We start from the raw sequence: 27,740 nt of genomic DNA, 5'->3' as shown, positions 1-27,740 counted from the left end.
TAAGTATCTCAAAGGTGAGTGCCAGGAGTATGATGCCAGGCTCTTTTCAGTGCTGCCCAGTGACAGGATGAGGAGCAATGGCCATAAACTAAAACACAAGAAGTTTCACCTCACCAAGAGGAAGAACTTCTTTATACTGAGGGTGGCAGAGCACAGGAACAGGCTGCCCAGGGATGTCTTGGAGTCTCCCCCTCTGGAGACATTCATAACCTGCCTGGACACATTCCTGTGTAACCTGCTCTAGGTGGCCCTGCCTTGGCAAGGGGGTTGGTGACCACCAACTACAAGAGCAATGCCAGCAATGGTTGCATTTTACACATGGGAACGCTTCATTTCCTGCATCATTTCTCTCCAAGACAGCAGCAAACCTTAGTTAGGAATATGGAAATATACATTGAAATTGTAAAACTGTGCACTACATTCAAATGCTTTGGAGTCTGAGAATGCATCATTTGCACTTTTTCCCATTATACTAAACTTTGTAAATTACTGGAAAATCAGAAACCAGGGATTGGCTTCCAGTTAAATGCTGGGCTCGTGTGCAACAACCTGTAACAATGTACGTAATAGGTAAATCATGGTGTAATTTCTGGTTGTGAAACAACATATTGCCATTAACTTTCCTTATCTTTCCAAGTAAATTTAAGAATTAAAAACATCATAATTTTTCTTCAGACCTTGTTCCATAAAATGCTGCAGGGTAACCCCATTTTTGCATAGTCCAATTAATTTTTTCAGGTATTGGAAGTTGCTTTTGCACTTTAGCGATTTCCTTGTCATAACTTTTCCAGTTTCTCAGAATGAGGAAGATGGATATGACAGAGACACTCTCAGTGACTGAAAATTCATTTTGTTCCTTTCATAACGTGCTAAATGGTTTTGGTAGCATACATTACATTCAGACTCAATCTGATATGTGCTGATGTTTTCATGATAGATTAAGTGACAGATATCACTTGCAGTTATAACTCTGAAATAAATCTGTATGATAGCAAATGGATATGAACAGTATGAACACGAATGTTCATCTACTCTGAATTACATTCAAATGTTGACATGCAAAGGAAAACTTACTTGGAAAAACTTAGGAATTCCTCAAGGATTGTATGTTTATAAAAGGTGAGACTTCTGTGTGTTTGCAGGATCACTGTTGAGATGTTGCCTTGTGGCATCCCCATTCACCCTGCCCAGCTTCATTGCTTAGAATTGCAACCAGCCTCTATAGGAAACCAAGGAGTGGGAGCTGCCATTTTCTGGTCATTAATATAGGTGCAAGCCCACATGAGGAACACATCAGATCCAGGCTTACATTCGTCAGTTTATCTTATACAGCAGCAGTTGTTAGAAACTTTAACTTAGAAGCATGTATATTAGACTTCTATGCTCAATGGCAATTCCATCTACTGTGAACCTTTCTCTGCAGGGGCCTTTTGGTCTCCCCATGGTTCAAAGCCAGGTCTCAAGTGAACTGGACCCTAATTTCTCCCCAGTCCTTTTTTAAGGCACTGAATTTACAGCTAACCTGCTTGAAATGGGTTTGTCTTTCCTTCTAGTTTGTGGAAATCAGTAACGGTCTTGTTGGTAGAGGGTGCTGAAGCATGTGAAAGCACTTAATTTATGTCAGTCTTTTGACTGTAGAACATATATTCATCAGAGGAGTTGTGTGGCTACAGTGATGGCAACTGGTATTTAAAACCCCGTACTAGTAAATCACAGCAGATAAACCAAATCTGATGTATTAGTGGCATTTGACCCCTGTACTATTGTTCTGACACTAAAGTTACTAATGCAGTTCCGTGCCTTAAAGCAGTCCTGTTCTCCTCAGCAGGTCATAACAAATAATATCTGCTTGGCAAAGAATCAAGAGAATCTGTAGAAAATTATTTCATACTTTAGATCTGTAGAACCAGAGTGTAAGTGCTGACACAGGTGTGGTCAGCAAATCAAGCTTTTAGCAGTGCTATATGAGATCCACAGAGGAGCTATTTGGCCTCTCGTGTTCAGTCTCACAGTTGTTTACACACAGTAAAACATGACTGTTGCCATGCCTGATGGAGACTGGCATAATCTGCATCATTTGTGATACCTTTTAAAAGACCAAGAGCCAAATCTAGAGCAGGAAATTGGCACCTTCTTGTTAGGTATTAGAGAAGCTCCTTTGAGTGCCTGACATTAAGAATAGACTTTCAAGCCCCACTTTCGGAGCCGTTTGGAGAATCTCCAATAGGTGGGGTGAGAAAAGTCTCTCCTGCTCCGGAGGCTGCTTGGTTGGGCAGTGAGATCCATGTGTCAGCAGCACAAACTGAGGGCACAGGAGTCTGCAACTCGGGAAACAAAGCAAGCACTGACTCTCAGTGCTCAGCCCTCTCTCCCTGTTGTATTCTGTATTACATTAGCATTGATAAGTTGCCAGGCTAAACAGAGAGGTGCCCAGCGAATAAAGTATCTGCTTTGTTTATGGCCTCTGAAGAACTGTGGTTTTTTGACTGCAGTTCGCAATTTGAGGTACCTGAACTATTCCCAGCCCCAGGATCTTAACAAATGTCCTTCATAATACTCTGCAGGCTGGAACTATAGTCTCAAAGTGCCACACAAAGGAAATACCTAAGATACCCTACAACAATGCTGCAAGGTTACCCTCTAGGTTTTATCTGCAAAGTTAAAGTGACACGTTGCTGATTTTAACTGTGAAGTACCTATCACATCACTCTACAATACCAAGTGCTTTCTACACTTAAGCCTCTACAATGAGCCTGTTGCAAAGCACTTCAAACATCTGCTGGGGATTCTGCATATAACTTATGCTTTCTTTGTTCTAACTAGCATGCATACATTATTTGAAGAAAACAAATACTACTTGATCCTTCACACAGAAAAGACTGGCACTGTAAATATATCATATTTTTGTATTCATACTGGGTGCTGTTTCGCATTTACCAAGTTTTCACAATACGGACTGAAGGAAAATTTCTCCTTTTAATAGCTTAAAATGAGAGGAATCAAGGTTGTATGTGACATGAGCCTAAATCCTTTTTGACTCATTTAATCGACATTATTTTAGGTATAATTCAAAATTTACGTCCATAAGGGTTTTTAAGAAAGCTTGATCAGTATTTTCGGGTAAAAATGTTTTATCTGGCATACTGGAACTTTATTCTAGACGTGAAGTACAAGTAGGTGTTAAGAGATTTGGAGAGCCGATTTAAAACATAACTAATTCTGCATGAGCCTTGCTTGATTTTTGCCTCAGTGAGACATCCTCCAGATACATTCTGCTTAGCACATCAGCTCTGTTTTGACAGCAGATCACTTTTGGGGCTTGCAAAACCATCAACTGGAAGAATTTCCCAAGGAGCACTCTAAATCCTACCTCCCTTCTCCAGAAGCGCTGCTTCTAATACTAATGCTCAATAGTAAAAGAATATGAGCATCTGTGAAGACTTCCTTTCCCTGAAAGGTGAGACTGGAAAACCCCAATCACCCCCACCATAAAATTATTTCCTCCAAAATGGGAAGCACTGATAAATACCCACACACATGTATCTACACTTGTTCATTTGATGGTAATCTGCAAATGCCTCTGTGCCTTTCATTGTAAGCAGACACAAGCAAATGTCATTTTAGAAGAATCTGGGCTACCTGAAGGTAGAATCCCGGCTACCTGAAGAAGAATCCAGCCTAATCTGGGCTCCTACCTGAAGGACCAGCACTTGCTGACCAGCGCTTGCTTGTCCTTCGTGTAGGACCTGGTCAAACAGGGCAGGACTGTTTGACTAGGATTTGACAAGGACTGATTGACAAGGACTAGGATTTCAAGAAGACAATTGGGCAATAAACTCAGGTTGCCCAGAGAAGCCGTGTAAGCCCCATGCCTGGAAGTGTTCAAGGACAGGCTGGATGGAGCTTGGAGTTACATGTTCTAGTGGGAAGTGTCCCTCTGACAGGGAGGTTGGAATTGGATGATCTTTAAGGTCCATTCCAACCCAAACCATCCTGTGGTTCTATGATTCATTGCCATGTGTATGCAATCTGTTCATCCCTCCTTAAAGGTTTTAGGCAGAATATTCACGTTACTGAATAGCATATAACACATGGCACACTAAATGTCTTCAAGGGCCTTCTGCAGGTAGGTATCTAGGCAGCTTACACTCATGAGAGTTTGCAACCACAGAAATAGATGACTTCTTAATTTTTCTGTCATTTCTTTTTTTCTTTAAAAACAAGCATAGGAAATCACACACAAAGAATGACATATAATGCAAGACTAGGACTGCCCAGCTAATGATTTAGCAGGCAGGACACGCACAAGGCAGGATACAAAACTCACATGGTCGTGCATAAAGTTTATGATACAAGCGTCATAACTGCAATCTGAAGGCTTTTAGCTGCAAATGTATCTAAACTTCACTTCCTAGATAATACAACTTAACAAGGGGAACAGTAGATCGTCCACCTAAAGGTAAAGCATTAGTTAACAATTGTATGGCTTTTTGAAAGACGTACAATACGGTTCAAAAAGCTTTGGAGTTCAAGGCAAGAATAATTAGAAACATTCATGGTATGCATAATGAAGAAAGCCAGACCAAATTATCACAATCATCTCTTTTGACTATAAAAAATAGGAATCTGACAGAAATTAAATTGTCCCTATAAAACTATGATGTTCTCCAAAAGGTTTTGCCTCTAAAATGAACTACCTTTTGTTTTTTTTCTCAACAAATGGATTCATAAATGTATGATAAAGGAAAAAAGAATATGTTCTGTTCCTGTTTTGAGCTATAAAGCCTTGCAAATAAACAAAAAATGATACTTAATTCATGGAGTGATTTTTTTTAAAGTGGATGAACCAAGCAAATCATTTTAAGAAAAGCAGGTTTAATAATATTATTTGAGGCTACTGAATACTGTCCTGTCTTTGATACAGACATATGCTAATGTGTTCTTATTGGCACCAGTTTAAATAGGAAGAAGTCAGGAATAAGGCTACTATAGTATGCTATGTACTTCTGTGAGACGGCTGTAGTGGCAGCTTTTCCAGTTATAGTTCTGTTGCTTTGTGTATTTGGGATACAATTCTGCATACTGCTATTACAGTTTTGAAATACAGAACTGGTTACAAGAGATCACACTAATGATCTGACAAAAGCCAGTGAAATTCAAAGTTGAGAATGTTGGAAGGTTCACCCACGGGAGAAAAGACAGGACTCACCGAATTGCTTTTCCCAGTACACTGAATGCATATCATCAAAGTGATGTGAATCATCAAAGTGATTTAAACATGGGGTTTTTTATAAGATTATTTGGTTGGTTTTTAGTATTGCATACTTCACCAGGGTTATCAGCTGACCTGTGACCATGCTATTTAAAACTAATTAAATACTTATAAAGGTGAGGACAGACAGAAAAAAAAACATACTAAAAATGCTTATGTTTGTCTAATATGAACCTATTGTGTCATTTAATGAATTGCAAAGAGAACCCAAAGCTCTTGAGGTAAATAGGGTTATTCTTATCTCATGTACAAAAGAAATTAATTGGTCTGACAGCAATGAGAGAGAAAAGTGATTCTCTATCAGTGTGTTTTTAATGAATATCATATACAGTGTAGATGTATAAATCGGAGCACAACTTCAGCTTCATGCTCTTCACTTCATTTTACTTACCATCAGTTCCTATTTCACTTTTAAAGTCAGTACAAAACTGGAAAAGACACACAAAAAGACTGAGTATTGAAGAATATGTCTTAAATCATTAGTTGTTTGTAATTTTAATGGTGTTAGACTTTAGCAAATTTATGAGCATAAACTAGTTACAATGTCCAAATATTGTTAGTCTTAGAAGACTGCTCATTTGAAGCCTGTGCTCTCCACTCAATTTACAAACTGCCCCTGCTTCCTTAGGCTGATGATGTAACTGCCTTATTTGCAGTGTCTTGGTCAGGGTACAAATACAGTGGGCTCTGCGATGAATTTGCTCTTGGAGGTGGTTGTGTACTCATCAGTCTTTCAGAATTTCCTGGAGAAGTCTCCCTCCACCTTGGACTTGCTTGCTCCTGGGTCACTTCCCACACAGATGGGCATGGGGAGGTAAAACTCATGGTGGATCGTGAGAGGTAGTTCTCCTGAAGACCTTCTTCTTGGAGGCACCTGTTTGAAAGCACTTCTTTTTCTTTGGAGTTTCGCCATTTCATCCTTCGATTCTGAAACCAAATTTTCACCTGTTTGCAAGTTAATGAGAGTCTATTATTATTCTTTTCTTTAAAAAACTCTGTCCTAATAAGATGGGTTTTTTCTTTCCATCCCCTTAGTTTTATGTTTCTTCTTTATTTGTGTTACAGTACATCCAGTGAAGCTGACTGATTGCCATTATCTGAGGATTTTCCCATCACTACTGGAACACATTGCCCAGAGATGTTGTGGATGCCTATCCCTGGATGTATTCAAGGCCAGTTTGGATGGGGTTTTGGTCTGATGGAAGGTGTCCCTGCCCATGGCAAGGGGGTTGGAACTAAATGATCTTTAAGGTCCCTTCCAACCCAAACCATTCTCTGATTCTACAAAATACTCTCTTGCTTTCACCACCTCAAACAGGTAATTATTTGGCTTAGACTGGAAAAAGCCCAGTGGCTACGGATAAAGGAGTTTCCTATAGCAACATGCTTCTAGTCAGAAGAGGATCCTCAGAGTAACTTAGCACTGCCATTAACAAAACTAAGTGATGTTACCAGCGATATGAAGCCCTCTAAGAAACATGTCCCATTGATTAGCATAGCTAAAAACATATTGGTCATATAGCTTCAAAGTGTGTGTTATGATACTGAGAGAATATAAAAACCTTTTGTCTACCCGACTACAGTTTTCCAGAAGTTGCCTGAAATGCATGTGATTTAAAGATAAAATCAGTTTTCAAAAACTTTTGAGTTGCAAAGCTTGATCACAAGTGCTCAAAGACATTTATGAAATACTGGGAAAAACTTGGGGGAACACACATCTAGGAACTGGCTTTACATAAAGAGAAGAAATGGTGGAGGGGATCAATCAGCTTATTCAGATTGTGTTCTGTTTTCCCTTAAATATTTGCATTTAGTTCTAGTGTTCAGATACTTGATATGAAGACAAAGGGGCTATGCATTCAAGGGTAGTATTATTGCCTTAGATGGCAAGCATTGTTACTCCAGCACAGCTGGCCAGAAAACGAAACAAATAAACTTCAGAGCGACTGCTCTTCCTTTCATGAGGGAGAAAAAATAAAGAAAATAAAGAGATAGATATCACCTGGTCTGTCATTATCATTAAATTATTTTCCTGTAGGGGTAGCTGTTACCTATGTGTCATTCCATTTCCATCTCCCTCCCCCAGGATCTCCTGAATATCAAGAATACAGAAATAAAACTTGAGAGAATAATTGTAATACTAGGAATTTGGCTGTAGTTTGGATATTTTTGGGCAGCGCAGTGGTGAGTGCAATTGTGCATTTTCATTGGAATAGTTTATCCTGCAGAGATTATCACTCTGCTCATTATACTGAGAAGCACCACACTCTTCTTCTGTTTATAGTGCTTGTGATGGAGTTGGAGTTGTTCAGGTTGCAAGGAACCACTCCAGACCACAAGATCTAACCTCTTGCACAAAGTGGAGCCAACTGCAAAGTTGGATCAAATTGCTAAGGGCCTTGTCAAGTTCTGAAAATCTCCAAGATAAAGATGATGAAAGCTCCCATTGCCATTCCCAGGGTCTTCTGCCCCCCAGACGGCTTCTGCTGTACATATCTTAAGCAGTTTCACTCCTGATGCATGCATAGAAATAGAATTGTACTGTCACTCCCTCTTTTTCAGCTGTATACTAGAGATCTGCATCTACTACAGCACCTTCAGATTCTCTTCTTTCAGCTCCAAGGATCTCTGTCCTTGTGCAGCCAAGTTTCTTTCTGTAGGGATAGGTGCCTGTCTCTTGGGGCAGAACGGTTTCAAAGCAAGTACTGTTGATTGCACTGTCACTAGCTGTTAATCAGCAAGTGCAAAGGGTGCTCAGAGAAATGCAGGAGGGCTCTATGCTCTACTGTTTTCTGCCTGGATCACTGCCTATCTAGTAGTGGGATGGAACATAGCTCCCTACCCCAAAGCTCCTGAGGGGGCTCTGTCAGACGACAAAATGTGTGGAGGAAATGAATGCAGAGGTCATGTTTCTCCCACTGTGTGAAAATGGAGTGACCGACTTCTGAATATACACCTTTGGGAAATAAACCAGAAAGCTGTTCAAACATTCCTTGGTTAAAACTGCCATTGATTTACTGAGGTCCTTGCTCAGTGAAGGAGTTCAGTTTTCTTCCCTCAAAGCCATTTTACAGACTTTTTTCCCCCAAATGACAAAAAGTCACAGATGTTTTGTAATTTCTTACCTGAGACTCCTTTAGACCCAGGTTAATGGCCAGTTTCTTCCTGTCTGTTTTACTAATATACTTCTGCTTCTGAAACATTTTCTCCAAAGATTTCCTCTGGTCTTCAGAAAAGACAGCTCTTCTTAATATACCTCTTCGGGATTTGGAGTTAGACTCCTGGGTCAGAAGAGGCAGCACACTTTCCTCTCCTAGTGGAAATGGATGAGAGTTTCACTTAGTATCTAACACATATCCGAGAAATATTAAGTACTGTTTATTATAATGCTAGCACACTATATCCTGCTTTTGATTTGTTGGTGTTAGAAGTGTGTCGTAATGCTTCAGTCATGTTCATTAAGAACTAAATCCTCACTTGGATCTAGAGGTGTTGTCAGTGGTCAAGAGTCTCCCCTTGACATATTAAAAAGTAAATCAGATGAGTTCATAGAGAAACCCTAACACATGGCCCATGCTCCTGCAAAATTCAAACACAGTGAGGGAGAAACTCCACTTTCCTTGCCTGTTGTCATCACTGAGTGAGTTTCCCTATGAGTTTATTTTCTCCTTGGGTGAAATGTAGAACCAAATAAAAGTGGTCTGTAATACTGATTCAAAGAAACTAAACAGGCTTTCTTTAGTTTTGTTTGCTAACAAGAGGCTTTCAGAGTGCACTCTTCCATGGCCATTCACTTACTTTCTCTGGAAACTGCAGCAATTTCTTTATTAGAGGATTTGAGGAGCACTTGGACTTACTCCTTTCAGCTTGGTTTCTAATCCTCTGACACCTCATAGCAAGTTCTGGATGGGGGTGTGCAGTTTTCAATGAATCCAATCACATCCGCTTGATCCATGCTTAGAAGGAACCCTAGCCTGGGAAACAGCCTCCAAGTGGGGGGACAGAGCTGCACTGGAGAAGTGTTTGCATTGGCCCTTTACTGGTCTCACAAAGAGCAGAGAAAACCCAAATCCAGATAAATCTCTCGCCTTCTTCACACTCAATGAAGGCTAAAGCCATTGTGCTTTCCCATTCTCCCTCTCCCTAGAAGGATGTTGTATATGGGGAGCAGTCCAGGGTGAGGCTTGGTATGCCTCCAGCACACCCAGCTTCCCCAGATACTCATCCAGGGAGCAGTATCAGAGGTCAGTTGAACAGGGCCTGTCACCAAGCATTGGATATGATGATTGCACAGGGCAGTTGCAAGCAGGCCAGGAAAGAACTGCTCTTTGACTCCAAAACTTGTGCCATGGCTATACAGCCATTGACACCTAAGGCCTTTCTGTAGGAGGGCAGCCACAAAGGTGGCTTTAGTTTGTATGATATGCAGTTCAGACTCTAAGCTGTCCTATCGTCCACCTTTCCACGCACATGGTCCAAGATTGCCACCCCAGCTTGTAGTTACAGCAGCTGCAAAGATGTGCTGCTGTTTTATTTCTGTCAAGGATCTGAACCTTTTCATATTGAAGCTAATGGCAAGTTCCTGACATAGAGCTGATTCCCTAAAGGACTGTACATTTTTTTTTGTGCAAAAGTCTATCAATTCTAGTGAGCTGTAGTGGTGGGGGTATATTAAATAAATTTGCTCAATAGATATAGTGCTCTTAAAAATACTAACTAAATCCAGATGCAGCTTCCACTAAGTGTGTCTTGGGGCTATACGACATTTTAACTTCTGTATAGTATACATATCTACACATGTGTATATGTATTTTTAAACACACATATATACTGATGATATTGTAGAACTATGTATGTATAATGATGAGAAAGTGAAGTGTCGATGTGTATGTCTTGCAAAGTAAATACTCTTGTGGTGCATGTATGACTAGTCTGATATTAACATATACCTCCCATATATTCAGCTGCCAGCTGTGACAGGAGAGGAAGACTATCAAAAGCTGAGCAAGTGTGCAATGATCTTTCCCTAACATACACCGCCACTGACTTGGGCACCACTGCATTCTGCTAGACATGCCTTCTTGAATTTTTCTACACTTTAAGAACCCATCTTTATATTCATCCTTCATAATAGCCTGTGGCAGGAAGTAATTATTATGATTTAAAATATTACAGTGTAAATAAGTCTAAATTTTACACAGATGTACTTCAGTTTTAAAAATTATATCTGAGACCAGATACAAAAATCATAACCTACTCATTACTGTCCTGATATTTATTACACAGTGAGACACAGTCAGACTTCATCCAAACCGGAATAAACTATCTGTAGAACAAAAGCCAAAATGCCACACTGGAGGTCTCTGCAAAGTGCAAGTCAGGTTCATATTTCTCTGAGGAGTAAACAGCCCTCTCATGACCCCCACCCCAAGCTCCCCTCCTGCCATGAGACTGCGGGTGAACACTGGTCCTTCTTCCTCAAGCCTGTTTTCTGTCCTTCCTATTAGAATTTGGTGAATTTAGGTACCTTTTCCAGGTAGTCTTTGAGTAGTTTCTGATGAATTGTCAGCCATTCTCAAGTTTACTGGAAGGTACAGTCTGACAGCAGAAAAGAGCTGGTACCTTCTCTCTGATGGGATGAGAGACACCAGCAAGGGAAGAAGTGAAACAGGGCTGGTCCTTGCCTCCTGGCCTCCATTCCACAATGGAGTTGTCAGCCAAGGACAGAGGACGCCAGATTATGTGACCCCTTAAAATTTGTCTTGCCTGGCTGGTTGTTAACAGTCAATCAGTGAACAACCTCCTGCTGGAGCCCAGAGGCACCAATTAAGTCCTGTACAGGCAGTATGTGGGATACAGCTTAACACCTGTATTAGACTAATTTAGCAGTGAAGAAACTACACACACTAATGCACAGTATGTGCCTGATTTTGAAAGATTAAGTAAACAAAAATTAATGCTTACAAGCATTAGCAACGAGCCACTGGGCCAAAATACTTAAAACTCATGTTTGTGATAATGAATATTCACCCCCATTGAGCAGCCTAGAGAATTTTTTAAAGAATATCCCATATTCCAACATAAATTCCAACTGCTCACATAAAAACTAAATTTCAATTTGTGGATTAAAGTATTTTTCAGTACAGTGGGATAGGCAGTCACTCACACATTTCAACAATTCCATCAAAATGAAGTAAGTCAGTTTGCAGCCTGTTTCTCTGAACGTGCATCAAAAGGTTTTGTGTTCTGCTGACATCAATGTGAATCAGTTACCAACTAATTCCTATGTTGCCCGTTTGATTTTTGGTTTGCTTCAGGGTTTGGTTTTTTTAAGTCTTTCCTTTGTATCCTAATATATAGTGATAAATGTCCTCTTAATCTGTGGAACAATCTTCATTTGCCTTCATGGCAGAGACCACCTTGAAGGAGCAAGTAAAAGCTTTAGTCATGGTTTCCATTTTTTCATTTGAATTCAATACATTCTAGTTAAATGGACAATTAATAGGTCACTTCCAAAATAGTAGTGTATCAGTCCTGGTTAATAAACAATCCCCACAGTTGATAATGGGCCTATGTATTCAGCAAGTCCCTGTATACACTCAGCTCATCCACTAAATCCCTTTTCAGGTAGACAGGGTTATATGGGAAGATGAGCTAGAATGAGTCTATAAAAGTCAGTTTCATTCACTGCTTTATTTTTCAGTCAAGTGCTTTAAATGGTGTCCAGAAAATCTCTTGGAATGTGAGACAGGAGAAAAGACTGGCACATAGAGTATTGCTTTATGGCCATACAAAAGGGCAACTGACCCTTGCCCAGGCCTTTTCAATGTGAAATGGTTCCTAAAGTTCATCTGCACAGTGAAAAATTGTGGTGAGGTCGCGTGTGGATGAGTAAAGTGAAAGTGGTGATTGGTCATGGTGCTGTCAGCCATTGTGGAAGAGCTGGGGCCATGTAAAACGCTCTGTGGGAAAGTGTCAGCCCCCTAAAGAGGTGCTCAGAAACTTGCAGCTCATTAAACTGCCAGCATTTGCTGCCTCACTTGTCAAGAATCATTCCACTTAGCAACTGCCCTTCTGAAACATCCATAAAACGCATGCACGTAGTCAGGAAGGGTTTGAATGCAACTGATAAAAAAGTGTATGCTAGAGCATGCATAAGCTCCAATTTTCATTTGGGTTTGACATGTGATTTGTGCTTTCTGTCTGTGCTGAAGGATGAGGTAAGACTTCTTCTGTTTGTATTCCTGACCCATAAACGGTAAAATCATGCATGTCCATTCCTACACTGTGGCATAAAACTTCCCAATCAAGGCTAAATTTAGATTTGGATTAAATGGAAGTGTTTTCCAGGTCTTAATCCTGAACGCATAGCTTATACTGGCCAAAATTCACTTTCTTCAATTTTTAAACATTAGAATTAAAATAGAAAACCAAATTAAGCATGTGCATGCATTTGATTGCTACAAAAAGAACGTCTGTTTTATTTAAATAATGCTAGGGCTTCCTGACTCATAATTTATCCCTAACAGACATTAAAATGCAGCATCCACTTTAAGACCATTCAGCTCTTTTCTTATTTGCAAACGTTTATTGACTGAGATTTTTAAAAGAGTTACTGATTTTAAAGAATCTTTTCTGGCAAACTGAAAACAAGCAGCTTTCCTAGGTTAGCTCTGTCTGGGTGTCTCAATGCCATTAGAAGCCTCTGACAATTGCTCAGTGTACTTAAGTTTGATAAATCTTTGGAAACCCTCTGAATAGGATTGCTGTGATTTTACTAAGGAATTAGCTGCTGCCATTGCATCACCAATTAGTTTTCCAGAACACATTAAATCCTGCTGCTTTGGTTTACAGAATAACTCAAGCATTACTGATGAAGCATAAAAACTTACTTGGAAAAGCAGTGGGGGATGCAGGGTGCTGACAGGACCCACCACAGCATGCTGAGTAGAATGGCGGGGCTCGGAGAAAAAAGTGTTTGGAAAGAGCTGCAAAAAAAGCATAGATCTAATTGATTATCCATTCAGCTTAGGTGATATTCATAACAACAGTACTCCGAGAAGTCAGTGTGTAAAGTCCTGCCCCACAAGTTCTTTTTCCTTTTTTCAATATGGTGATTTTCTTAAGGCAAACCATGATAAAACAAGTAATTGCTCTTTAATTTAGTAAGGATATTTTATGTGCGTGACTTAACTATAATATGCAAAACTTAGACTTAACTATAACATGCAAAACTCTCAATACATTTATCATAAGAATGAAACTGCAAATTTGAAATTTACTTCTGTATGTGCTGTAATTACAGTGGTGTTTTGGTAAATATTGAGATAGAATACATTGTTTCAATAATATTGTTGAAATATTGAGCATAAAACATCTGAAAAAGTAATTTTAAATAATTCTAGGAAGCATGATATCTGAATCCTGTCTCTTCTACTTGTACTCCAATGTTGTTCTTAGTACTCAAACCATTAAGTTCTTCAATAAATAAGAAAGCTTAATGAATAAATTCTATACCATGCAATGAGATGGATCTAGCTGAACTCTACAGGCACAAACTGCAGGGCCTGATTCTGCTATCCTGATGGTAAACTCATTCTTGCTGGGAAAGTGCAAGAATTTTGAATTTATAGAAATCAAAATTTAGAATTTAAACTCAGAATTTAATAAGTCACTTGCTGAAGAAGCCTTTCCTTAACACAATAAAAAATGGCAAAATCAACTTACAGCATTAGGTAATAATTGGTTAAATTTCTACAGAATTTCTTGAACTAATGAATCAAAAGTCTCTGTTACATCTAAAAAGTGCTTGCAAATCCTGGAAAAGCATTTGTTATCTAATAATCCATTTTTTTTTTCTATAACACTTATGGGGTTTTCCATTAATCTCAATTACCTTTTAATTTCTGCTTTTATGATTCAACTCTGAAACTTGGGATATTTTTTTCTTTTGAAAATAGATAACCCATGGTTGCTAGAGTTGTGCACTTGTAAAATGTGATCAGCATCCAAACGTTTATGTCACTTTTCTGGTCTGGTTTAACAGCTCTAGACCCTGCACTGTGGTTTGTCCAAACCTCTAGAAATAACCTGATCCATTAAAAAATAATCATAAAAAGAAATAACTGCACACTTCGATGAAAACCCTAAAATATCAGTAATCAGGAGAAAACCAAGAAAATAGGTAAGTGTATCTAAGCCATATTGTTAATTTTAAAAGTTTTTTTTAATTGGAATTAAGAAAAAAGATCACTCAAATTAGGCTCCCAAGTAGATATTAGGGCATAGTTTTATCAGGCATAGTTTTCTGCCTGTTAAATCTGCTGATCTTCCAAAGCAATACACTATTGCTGTAGAACCCAAACTCTATCAACATTTTTAGAACAATTACCTTTACTTTTTTATCTGAATTCATACAAGCTTCTTCAGCTGTAATTACAAGTTAAGTGTTTTACTGCTAGAGCTTTTCTTGGACACTTTGCTATTTGTAATCGAATATAAATAACCTCCAAGAGGAACTAATTGCCTATATTTGAAGTGCATGCTTGCCAAACACTTATAAAAAGAAATTATTTACATTAGGCATTAGTATTCTAAAGCTTTTCTTCCACATGAGACCATCAAATGTGGGAACCATGTCCTAAGAAAAGTAAATCAGTCAAGAACGTGCAGCCAAGTATTACCTATCTTACATATCCCAGCGGCCTCAATGCAACTGGTGGGGTGTGGAAGCTGGAAGGGTTTGACTAACTGAAGAAGCACAGCAGATGGACAAGGTAAAGACCCACCAGATAATCTCAGCCATCCTCCTGAATCTGAGAACTTGTTTGTGACAGTATCTTTTATCTGCTGCTAACATTTTATCTGTTGCAGTTCTTCAATTCCCAACTTCCCTCCTTTCCCTAGCAGCCATACTCCTCATGCCATTATCAGGTTTCCCTTACAGTCAGGTAAAGCTTTATTTTCTATTTCTAAAAATACAATTTAGTACATAGAAGGCGCCACATTCAATTCCTTTGCTTCTTTTTCACACCTCCCAAATATTCCTTTGCTACCATAATGCCTGATTCCATTTAAGCATTGCTCCAGCACCTTATTCATGGCATATGAAATTTGTCAGACATGTTAGCCTCTCCCTGATTTTCCTTCTTGTGGTTAACTTTCTCCAGTTCTTTGCTCTTTTTTTGGTAATGTGCTGCTTATCACAATACGTGATACAGCCAGGAGGTATCTGGATAAACCAAAATTGCACAAACTATTGCTTCAGATAAATAGCTTAATCCTGCAAATACATACAGGAATAAGAAAGGATAGGTTTTCTCCAGTCACAAAATCTCTCAACAAGCCAGCTGTAAGCATAAGGGTCAGGAAATGGATCAGAGTGAAAACTTGAGACATTTTTCTTAAGGAAATTCTAAACAAGCCGAACTAGCATGGCACCATGATGCAAACAGTGGAGATCTTGGCACTAATTCTGCTCAAGTCAATGGAAATCCTGCTTCTGGCTTTCTTGAGCATTTTACTTAATTCCCCAACCAACTGCTGTCTCTTCTGCCTGCATATCCCTTTAAAGCAGAACATTTGCTTGAGAAATAAATGTATCTGGAAACCTCATATAACTCTGAACTAAATCATTCCTGAGACCATTTCTCAAAATTGATTTATTCTAGACCCTGTGGAATAAATAATGGCATTATGTCTCCCTAAGCCTATGGCAAACACCTTTGTCTAGTTTATAAACTTCTTTAGTATACTCCAATTATACTCATACACAAGTGAATTCTATGTTAAATTTATCAAACCACATCCCTGGGTCACATCTACTGAAGCTGCTGCACTCAGAGCAATGAGTAGTAGTTACACAGTGATAGCAGCAAAATAACCTGCCATAATACAGGGATGCTCAAGATAATACATGGATGCTCGATGGGAGCTCTATGTAGCAAAAAATGTTAATGCTTCAACCCAGCACGTACATTTTTAATCTCTGCATATTTTTAATCTTTGACAGAAACAACAGAGAATATTCATTGCATTAAATGGCTTCCACTCTCAGTGTGAAACTGCATTAACAGAATAAGAATTGCTCATAGAAAAATGATACATTTAACGTATGTATTTCAGAATTACACTGTGATGCACCTGTAGGAATTACAATAACATCAGTGCTGAAGACAATATAGAGAAAGAATTACATATGTTTTTATTTTCTGTTCACACATATCATGGCCACTCTACTAATATTTGATGATCAACCAATTTGAAGCAAACTTTGTTTACTGGTCACATAGAATCATAGAATGGTTGAAAGCTGCTGAGATGTCAGAATATTTGTTCTGTATTTATTGGCCAGAATGATGTATACAGTAACCAAAAGGTAGCGGTTGCTTCCAGCCATGTGGAGTACACATCTAACAGGGCCAAATCCTAATAAGTCCTATTCAGGATATTTAATTCTTTTTTCTGCTTTGCATTCCAATTTCATAAAAGCGAGACTGTGCAGAACTATACATTTCCCAAGAGTCAGACCTTACAGTTTTAGCTTCACAGATGCATTAAAATGAAATATCAGAGTACGGTACAAGTGCCTTTTGGCACTCCAAAAATTGCGCTATATGCTTTAAAGGAAAATTTATTTGGTCATAAATATAAAAGATGAAATAGCTAAAATTAAATAATTTATTTTAATTTCTTCACTGAAGATAAATCATTCTGACACTGTTGCTGCATGCAACATTTTAGTAATAATGGTCATTTACATTCAACTTTGTGAATACAAAGCATTTTACAAACAAACAACAAAATGGTACTAAAACATGCAGATGGACTTCAAGCTCATCTGGTGCTAAAACTAAGAGATTGCTGATATTTTCAAATACATTGCTAGCTCTGAAAATATTCTAAATGCAAAAGCCCCCCTATACTAAAAAGTCATGCTGACAGCTGGACCAGTTGAAGTTTTCCTTCCAACTATCTACCATCTTGAGAGCAAGTTTCCTAAGTACAATTCCATTCACGCAGACATGTAATTTTGGCTTCTTAGTAAACTCTGTTTGCTTTTCCTAATCTTAATGTTATGAAATGACTCAGGAAATAATGTAGGCCATTAGCCAGCAGGAAAGAGGGAATGGGTGATGGAAAAACGGCTATTGAGGAAAAGTGAACTGATGGCAAACTTCTGGTATTACCCATACGGGGTTCCTTCACTGCACATGCTGTTAGTTTGTTGGGGGTTTTCAAGCTAACTGATGAAAATGTGATATAAGCTGTGAAGAGGGCTGAAACACCTCCAAAAAAATGATTCAGAAAGATGCCCTGAGCCAGCTAACAAGAAACAGTAAGCACAGGAACAGGAATAGACAGACCTCAAGATGCACGAACACTTTAATTCTCTAAGTATTGCTAAGCCCACGTGAACCTCTTTCCACAGTGATGCCCAGCCTCCAGCCCTGGCAGGCAAGTTAAAAATATTATCAGTAAAATGATCCCATCTCATCTGATAACACTGGATGGTTTGTGCCTACTTCATGGGCACAAGTAAACTGCAACTTCCTACCTACATCCATTCTTGGCAATGATTAAACTTTTGCAAGCTGCAGGAAAGCTTCATGTCATGAAGAGCTGCCAGCGTATAGTCCAGCAGCAGCTCTGCCACGTTCAGTGGTCCAGCTGGGCCACATGGCACCATTTCTGCTCTTGAACTACAAGCCCTGCGCCTTCACAATGAAACACGGCTCTGTCCCCAGCAGTTGCTGTGTTTAGAGTGCAATGTTCCAGCAGCAGTTGTTCACTCTGAAAGCATTCCAGCCAGCGGAAGGGGAGCCCCAGGCCATGAGGAAGAAGCACCAGCTGCTGCCGTATCCCACCAAAGGTTCTCACAACCACATGGACCTGGCAAATTTAGTGCAAAAGTCTGTGGTACACCGTTCCACAAAGCTATTTGCTTCCCACTCATTGCTATAAAACATGATGTGCTAGTTTTGGCCGGGGTAGAGTTGATTTTCTTCATAGTAGCTAGTATGGGACTATGGTTTGGATTTGTGACTAAAACAGTGTTGATAACATAGGGATGCTTTAGTTATTGCTGAGTGGTACTTACACATCCTCAAGGCCTTTTCTATTCCTCAACCCACCTCACCAGTGAGTAGGCTGAGGTGCACAAGGAGCTGGGAGGGGGCACAGCTGGGACAGCTGAACCCAAATGTCCAAAGAGATATTCCAGACCATATGACATCACACTCAATATATAAAGCTGAGGGAAGAAGGAGGAAGAAGGGGGATGTTTGGAGTGATGGCATTTGTCTTCCCAAGTAATGGTTACTTATGTTGGAGCCCTGCTCTCCTGGAGATGGCTGAACACCTGCCTGACTATTAGAAGTGGTGAATGAATTCCTTGTTTTGCTCTAATTTTCTGAGCAGCTTTTGCTTTACCTACTAAACTGTCTTTATCTCAACCCATGAGTTTTGTCACTTTTACTTTACTGATTCTCTTCCCCTGCTCACTAGGTGGGAGTAAGTGGCTGCATGGGGCTTAGTTGCCAGCTGGAGCTAAACCACTACATACAACCACGTGAATACTCACATAAAGTCCAGCCAAAAGGGCAGATCAGGGTGGCATATGCAGATTAGTTTTAAAATATTGGCAAATATTTCTATTTTATAGAAAGGTTTTGAAGTTCCAAATATCTATTATTCTGTGATTTTTAAATCCTACACAAAAGGTGGATGTGAGAAGTGGGTTTACATTTTTATGTTGGGTCTTGGTGAGGTTTTAAAGAATTAGCAGAATAATCACACCAAAAAGGGCTTGAAATGTGCTAACAGCATAATCACTGTTTTCTTGTATCTGTAGCAATGTATTGGCTGGCAGGCACGTTGCACATTAGCTGAGATCATGTCAATTTTCATAGGCATCATTCCCATGCCTTATTATTATGGCATAGTTTGCTGTACATGTTTTTCTCTGCCTGAGAAAACACAAGTGCCTCAGGGTAGTGACAATATATGGTCAGATTTCACTCCTATGACAACCCAAAGGAGCAGCCAAACCCCACACCACCTCCCAAAGACTCCATCAGTCTCCTGGGATCAGCTGTAAAGGTGGCTTTCACCCTCTCCATGCCTTGCTATTGAGGAGAAAGCTGTGGATCTGGAAAGCTGTGGATTACCACTTTCTCCTTCTCCTTCAAGATGCCTATGCAGTAACATGCCCCAGCATTTTCTGCTTACCACTTCTTGTCAAAAGAACTCTGTCACTTTTCTGTCTAAATGTTCAATGCATTGTCTAAGCTACTTGTTTGGGCCTCCTGTAGAGTCAATGAGAAGAGATAAGTAGCTCTATATAATGATTCATCACCTTAAAACAGATGTCTAAGAGAAGCTGTTTCATCTTCTGGAGGTGTCTCTGCATTAACTTTGGATTAGACAAGGTATTTAGACAACTAGATTAGACCAGACACCTATTTTTTATAAAACAGCTGAATGACTATAACATTCCCCTTATCCACCACAGGTAACATCAAAAGAATATAATCATCTGCACAGCCATACAGACTTTCTACAAAAAATATAATTTTCAACCATAAATGCACTAAAATTATCTTCTTTGATTTTCAACATATTACAATTTGTTTAGAAATAATTCCCTCAAGCAAGGCAAAACCAGGGTCATATGCTGCAAGAGGACAATTCACAGCTCTCTTTCAAAATCTTACAATCGGCCATAATGCACCATTTATTCCAGTGACATGCAATGATTAGCTAAAATTTTCTACCTGCACCAGTCTTTATTTGTTGCTGTATTTCCAGCTCCAAACAAACAAAAGTCTCAAGATCAGCTAAATATTGTTAGAATGAAAAATAACAAACAGTGAATCCTCTTTTGGTATTTTTTGTCTTTTTAGAGAGGTTTTTAGTCTTTTTACATTTGTATAAGGAAATATTTTCTGAAGTTGAAATCTGAAATATTCACATGGTCACAAGATTCCAGGGGAAGGGACTTTGATGAGCAACACCAAATTGTCCAAGAGAAGGTAAAATCCCCAACATACAAAAATACCTCAACAGAATTATGTGCTGTAACTTCAGGAAAAGGGCAGCCCTCGAGGGAAATCTTCATAAGCTTTTCAGCACAAAGCAAAGGCAACTTCTCGAACAAGACAACTCACCTCAAAGAAACACAGCCCAGGTTACTGAAAATATTTAGGTGCCTAACTTTATAAAGATCAGTGTCTACATATCTGACATTTGAAACAGCCTCCTACTGCTTTACATACCTACACTTGTTTTCATTTTCAGAAACTTACCTTCCCAATTCTGCTATGGGTCATGACTGACCACAAAAGTACCATTTAGAAAAATGAGAGTTATTTTACAGAGCTATGCTATACAAGATTGAATAAACACCTTCAGTGGGCAACGGAGGCAGAGACCTCGCCTTCCAAAACTCAGGGGAATGTGTCAATGCAAAATATCACAATACAGTGTAACTTGAAATCTGCACTCGAGAACTTGCCTGATGAGATTAATCCTTATCACTTTCATCTGTTTTCTAAAAACATAAAGGATATACTACAAGGTTTCAGAAGACCAGCTCATTCTGCAATACAGAAGTTAATTTGCTAGCTTTAGGCATGATTTATTCCATGGCTTCCCCTCAGTGAAGTGCTTTTCTATAAACCCCACTACTAGTGCAGCTCTGAGATCTTACATAAATCTAAGGACCAAACTTGGGATCCTCTTCCTTTCTTAGACATGGCACAACAGGAGTCGCCAGAGGAGTCCAGCCAATGCTTATATCCCCTACTAAGCCCAGACTGCCAGACTGGTGGCTGTGTCAGAGAGTAGCTGGCACTAGTCTAGCTCTGGCAACCTTACAATAAGGACAAAGACTTGTCCTTTAAAAGCCATTTTGTAGCCACTCTTAAAATATTCTGGGCACCCAAAACTGATTCTATTAAATGGCTCACAAAGTTAACTGCAAGCAGGAAAAGATGCTGCATAGTCTGTGTTTTCTGATACTTACAGAAGCTTCCCTGCCTCCAAAGACAAATTCTTAGAGCAATGAAGGTGTCTCAGTGATCCTGGCAGTCAGGGCATAACAAAGTATGTCAAATGTATCCCCCCCACCTTAAAGAAACTTTCTATTCCCAGAGAACCCAAACAAAGCAGGAAAATCCTGAGAATTCTTAGTCACTTTGTTGCCTGAGTGAGGGCAGCATTTTCCAGAGGCTGGTAGAAGCCTAGAGGGAGCTGAGATAAGACACTCTTCCCATTATTTTAAGGAAAGTTAGTGTTATGTCACTGTGGCTACCAGCTGGTTTGAAATCAACAATTACTAAGAACTTATTCACCAAGAGTGGGTGAAAAAGGAAGGGAAAAAAATCACTTAATTTGAGTAATTCAAGTATCTCCCAGCTGTTATGAAGAAACACAGGAGATTTTACTAAAAATGAGCAATAAGGTATATTGATTCAAAAAAGAGTGTTACAGGATAGAATTGTTGTCCTTGCCCAAGAGGGAAAAAGGCTGACACTGGTCCAAAGAGTTACCCTGCAGAATAAGGCTTGCTTTTATTTCCCTGCAGTGCTACCAGCTTTCTGGCTTACCTTAGGCAAGTCACCTAATTTCTTTTTGCTCCAGCTCCTCCTCTACACAGTAGAAATCTCTCCTATTTCACTAGCACATTGCAATGATAAATGCACTAAAATGTAAAGTACTCAAATGCTACAGAAAGAAAAGATATATCTTTATCATAGAATGGACGCTTCTAAGTCCAATTCATGTTTATGAGATACTTGTTCTAATGACTTTCTTTACTGTTATATATACTGTATTGTGCTCTATGTCATTCTGATGCTTTAGGCAAAAATCCCATAGGCTCAATTTTTCATCAACTTTTTCAATGGAAGTATCTTATTGTTATGTTTATTTATTTCATTGCACTTTTCAGTTCCCTTTCTCTGTTAATCTAGCAAAATGCCAAGATCAAAGCAAAAAAAAAAATCAGGTCCTTGCCATACAGAATCGTAGAATCACAGAATGCTTAGGGCTGGAAAGCACCTTAAGATCATCTAGCTCCAACACCCCTACCATGGGCAGAGATGCCTAATGTCACCCAAGGCTCTGTCCAACATAGTCTGGAACAGTGCCAGGGATTTACCACTTTTTTAGGCAACCTGTTCCAGTGCCTTACTACCCTCACAGTAAAGAATTTCTTCCTTACATCAGTTCATGGTCATACCACATATGACCATACTCAGGCTGTAAAGCACTCTCTGTCATACTCCCCCAGGGCAAATTACCTGAGAAAAGCAGAGATTTTCAGAAAATTATTTCAGGTAGCAGAGTAACTTTGCATTTCTCAAGGTCACTCTGACCTGGGGTCAGCCAATACTTCTAGAAACCAAGTCATGAGGAAAGATGTGGAGTAGACCTCTTTAAAGCACCTGTGCTACAACAGACTGCATCTCACCATCCTCCAGATAATCTTCCTATGTCAGAAAACGGAGAAAAACTGTCAAGTCTTCTAACTTATCCAGAAGATAACAACAGTACTGGAGTACAAAAGAGAGGAACCAAATCCTAGATTAGCAAGCAGAAATTGAGGACTTCCTCTATGCTTACGAATTCTTTAGTTTGCTCAGAACTAATACCTAGAGCTTCCCTCATCCTTGAAGAGGCAATGCAAGTTTAAGCGGCAGAGCTGTAAGATGTTTCACTGGGAAATACTGCTTACAGCAATGCATCTTTAAAAGTTTTTATCCAAGAACAGGCTGGGCATCCTGTGTTTCAAAAGCAGAACTAGATTCTGCACTGCTCTGCCTAGTCAGGACTATGACTACACTGTACACAAATTTCTCACAGAGTAGAAGACAATATTATGCACTTATTTTATCAAGGCAAAAGGTACTCAAAGAACGAGTCTCATAGTGCATGGTGTAGGAGAAATTCAGTTCAGCTAGGCAGAAACCCAGCTCTTACCACACCTGCTAAAGGTGGCAGGCCCAGTTCAGTGTTCCATCATCAGTTCTGGGGCTTCAGAGCAAGGTGGAAGAAAGCCTATGGGAATCCCAAGCTGCTATAAACTGGCACAGCATCACAAAAGGCAAGTGACTTTATCCTACAGCAATAATGCTCCTTCTGCTTCTTCTTCTTAGGGTTTTATGTAACGTGTTACTTGACCATGTGGTTGTACTCAAATCAAAAGTCATTTGAAAAACCTATGAACCTGTCCATGGTTGGGGATTGGAACTAGATGATCTTAAGGTCATTTCCAACCTAAACCATTCTATGATTTCATTACATTTCAGTTTTAAAAAATCAGTGTAATGATCAAAAGTGATTATTCTAATATTTTACAGACAACATAAAAATATTTATTTCAAGCACACTCACTAGATGATGTATCTACGATGTGACTTGTTAAATTTTTCATATAGGATTATTTTGGAGGAGAACTCAAAATACATGGGCAGACAAAGCACTTGAAATAGTCAAATTAAATATTTTAAATCTTGTAAATTACTGGAACAGAAACTTGCTGGTAAAACTGCTGCTGAGGTGTTACAAATGGAAAAGCTACCATGACCAGATGGAAGTGCCATCCCAATGGTCTCCTGTGCTGCCATGGATAAGAGTCTTCCAATTTACAGAAAGAACACAGGACTTTCATTCTTTAGCACCTTCATGGAGTGTTAACAGTTACCCTAAAATGGAGTGCTTTCTTCATGTCTTTCCTTGGTAGGTGTTGTGGATACATGTTGGTTTTGGAACTGTAAAAAGGTTCAGCTTATTCAGTTCAGTCGTTCAGTCCCTGGTGTGATTTTACATTCCTTCCTTTCTGAGCACTTTTGGTGACCTCACCAGAATCGGAGACTACATGAGCAATACAGATTACTGATTCCAAAAAGTCTGGTATTTTTTTCAATTCTCTTTTCTTTCTTTTTCTCTTTATATATATATATATATTTTTTTTTAACTGCTGCATTATGTCAAGCTAGTTTGTACTTTTAGTCCCTGCATGATCTATAAAGCACTTGCTTGTTCAGAAAGATTAAAAAAAAAATTGCTTTATCATGTTCCATAGTCTTCTTAAAGACTTAGACCAAGTTTTTCTAAAATGCCATGCAATTTGAGGAGTCTAAATAGGAAAGAGGTTGTTTCTCAAAAAATAAAGACAAAAGTCAGGGAATTAAAGCCTGATACCTATCAAAAATTCTTTAGTTAAAATACCTTCATTAGTCCACGAAGACTAAAATTCTTATTCTGGCAAAACTGTTTTGCCCTACCCATAAACAAGAAATGTAACACACAGCCTGACCACTCCAGCCCTACTCACAAAGCAAGTGTCCGGTCTGAACAGTTCCCCCAACGTACACTGACACTAGAGAGAAGAGACTCCTTAGAAACCACGAGATCTGGCTCAGCAGGATGGTTCCAATCTAATTTACATTCACGAAAGTTCAGGCACCTAAGAGCCCTCATCACTTCAAGACACGTAAATCAGATCAGAATCAACAGATCCCTGTTAGAATATATGTTTTTGTTGTACATCTGCAGTCACAGGAGAAGATTTTTTTCTGAGTGCATAAGGAAACCTAGTATTTCTCACTGCTCAAACAGAACAGCCTGGTGCTTTTGCTCAAAGCTCCCTCTGAAATCCCTGGGATATGTGGGATCAGAAGAAACACAGGATCGGACTCCAAATCACTAGACAGACCTACCACAATTTGCTGACTTCACAAGTAGTGCTCTAGGCCAATCAAAGAAAGAGCTAACCCTGAAAGGAACTATGAAAAACTTGGTATTCAGGAACTTCCGTAATACTTACAAAAAGTTTACCTACAGCAATGAGTGCTGGGGATCTGCTGTCGCCCCTTTAACATGGGCTCTGTACACAGAAATTGTAGCATTTTCTCGAAAATAGTTGTGGGGTTTTTTTTGTGGAGGGAGGAATATGCGCTTAATTCCAGGAAGATGGCACTTGTCCTATTTCCTGGCCTGGTCTATAGCTGGTTAAAATAAATACGTTTAAATAAGTGATGTGCTCAAGATAACACTGCAGCTGATGTCGGGAATATTCAGAAATGTTAATGTACACTTCTCTGATTCTCCTGCCTACCTTAAAATACATCACGCTAATGGATCAAAAATCGGTTTGGATTTTGCAGAACAGTTTGTAGGATTTAACTGAAGTAAAACTATGCCTGAAAAGAAAACAAGTTTTATTAATTCTGGTTCTTTTAATTCTGTTATTAATTCTGGCCTTTTGGTTTCACACCTTAGAGCCCTACTTCAGTAAATCCGATTCTGCTTGACTGATTTTCATTGTAAGTACATTTAAAGCTGAATGATCATAAATAAAAACGCTGAAAACACCACACAAGACATTGCAATGGAAGGGAAAATATCGATGGTGAGGCTAATACCGAGCTTTGTGAATTAACTTCGAATTCAACTTCCATCGGTTCCATGACAGACAGAAGTGCACGTTCCTAAAAATGCTTTAAAACGTTGTTCACGGCCAGACAAAAATGTATTTACATGAAACCCGGCACATTCAATAACCGAAACGTGCTTTGTAAAACTATTTGTTTCCAGTTCAATGATAGAATGCAGATCCCCCGCGACAGCAACACCGTGAGCAGTCCGGGTGGCCGGAGAACTGGTCAAACTGGTCCCCAGAAGGGACACATCTCCCACCACCCCGAAAAGCCCCGGCTTTTACTCCAGCACCTGACCGAATAGCTAATTACAGACAATTACAGAGCTTTTACACAGCTTTAAAGCTTGAATTAAATCTCTTTTGGCAGGAAAACCCCAGTGTTTCACCCATGGCTGCCCCCCGCCAGGGATGGGGCACTCGAGGAGGGTCTGCTGGCTCCGGACACCCAAGTTATTGCAACCGAGAGGGACGGGACCGCTCGTCTTTCCCCCCAGACTAGGCACTTCAGACGTTCCCGAAGCGCCCGTTAGCGATGAAGCTCTTTTACCGTCCCTCCAGGCTATGAAGATCTAATAGACCTGGAAAAGGAGCGGTTCGGGACACTTGAATGCACTCCTTTCTCACTACCAGCACAAGCCTTGGCCGCACTCGCTGCACCCACAGGTGCGCCGGACCGCGCGGTTCACAGCCGCCCTCACGACCGGCTCGTCGGGGCGAGCCCCACAGTGCTCCCCGGCAGCAATGGCACCCGGCGGGGCACGGCTTTCACCGCTCCCTCGCTAAGCCCCTTCAGTCCCGTCTCCCCGGCGGTGGGACTCGGGAAGGGGCCTGCGCTCACCTGTGGCTGCCGGCGGGAAGACGCCGCCTCTCTCCGCCGCCGGAGCCCTCGCTGGCAGACGGCCGCCGTCCGCCACGGAGGGGTTAAGCACTTGAAAAGCCCATCTTGTCGGGTAGGGACCCCCTGAGGGGCTGATTTGTTCCGCCGCGGGGCACAGCTTGAGGGGGACGGGGCTGGCGGGGAGGGGACGGAGCTGGGCAGGGCTCGGAGGCGCCCCGGCCCGCAGCAAGTTCTCGATGAGGAAACTTTTGCCCAGGTTGCCGAAGCCCGGCGCCGCCGGCAGGTTGAGGAGAGCCGAGGAGCCCACCAGGTCCCAGTACAGGGCGCTGGGCAGCATAGCGAGGGCTCTTACCCCCCGCCGCCCTGCCCGGCCCAGCCCAGCCCAGCCGCCGCGGCCCCTCACTGGGCTGGGACGGGGCGCCGGGCTATGGGGCCGGGCGGGCTTGCGGGCCGCCTCCCAGAGGGCTGAGGGGAGCGGAGCCGAGAGTCCGGTGGGGCTGTCCGTGGAGTCTCGGCGCGCCTCTTCGTCGGGCTGGAAGGTGTGTCCAAGCGCATTCATTATGTCAGCCGGGGACGGGGAGTGATGGACGCGGCCAACAATGCCGCCTTGCCGGGCAGCCCCCCGGGGGAAGGGGGGTAGGGCGGGGAGCTGAGCGGGCCCGGCGCGGGGTGGCTGTCCCGCTTTGCCGCCCGCCGCCATGTCGGGGGGCCCCCTCAGGAGGTGCCCCCTGCCTCCCGGCATGGCCGAGGGCCCTCGCCTCCCGCTGCGGGGCTGCACCTGTGTGTAGGGGAAGGGAAAGGGCCTCTGGCCTCCGTCCCAGCGGGGAGGTGGCTTCAGTGCTGGCCGCGGCGAGATCATGTCGACCTAATGATCCCATGAGGTAATGGGAAGATAGTCATTAGCTCACTCCCTCTGGGCATTTTTATCTGGTCTTTTTTTCCCCCTTTAGTTATCCACACACATGCTGGATTTTCAACATTTGTCTTAATAAATCTGATTAAGATCAGTGCTGAGCTGTTAATCATGTTTTCCTCGAGTTGTGGGACAATGCTTTCTGTGAGCATAAACATCCTTTGGCAGGGGTGGCTCTGTTTATACTTGCATGTATTCTTATTTATTTTCTTAGACACCTTGTAATGTGGCAAAGATGTCTCATTTTACATTCAAACACACATGCAGAAAG

At 40.7% G+C, this 27,740-nt stretch overlaps 1 protein-coding gene across 1 annotated transcript; it reads right to left on the bottom strand.

The window, feature by feature from the left end:
- Window positions 1–5,754: 5,754 nt before the first annotated feature.
- On the bottom strand, window positions 5,755–26,954 carry DBX2 (developing brain homeobox 2). Its single transcript, XM_034063140.1, has 4 exons — window positions 26,557–26,954; window positions 13,165–13,260; window positions 8,398–8,585; window positions 5,755–6,217 (listed from the first exon to the last, which is right to left on the bottom strand). The coding sequence occupies exons 1-4, from the start codon at window positions 26,891–26,893 to the stop codon at window positions 5,897–5,899; spliced, it is 942 nt and encodes a 313-aa protein (XP_033919031.1). The 5' UTR covers window positions 26,894–26,954; the 3' UTR covers window positions 5,755–5,896.
- Window positions 26,955–27,740: the final 786 nt, after the last annotated feature.

Source organism: Melopsittacus undulatus, chromosome 5, assembly GCF_012275295.1.
Source record: "Melopsittacus undulatus isolate bMelUnd1 chromosome 5, bMelUnd1.mat.Z, whole genome shotgun sequence".
Lineage (NCBI taxonomy): Eukaryota > Metazoa > Chordata > Aves > Psittaciformes > Psittaculidae > Melopsittacus > Melopsittacus undulatus.
Note: the sequence above shows the minus strand (reverse complement) of the source record. Positions and strands in the feature narration are given on the sequence as shown.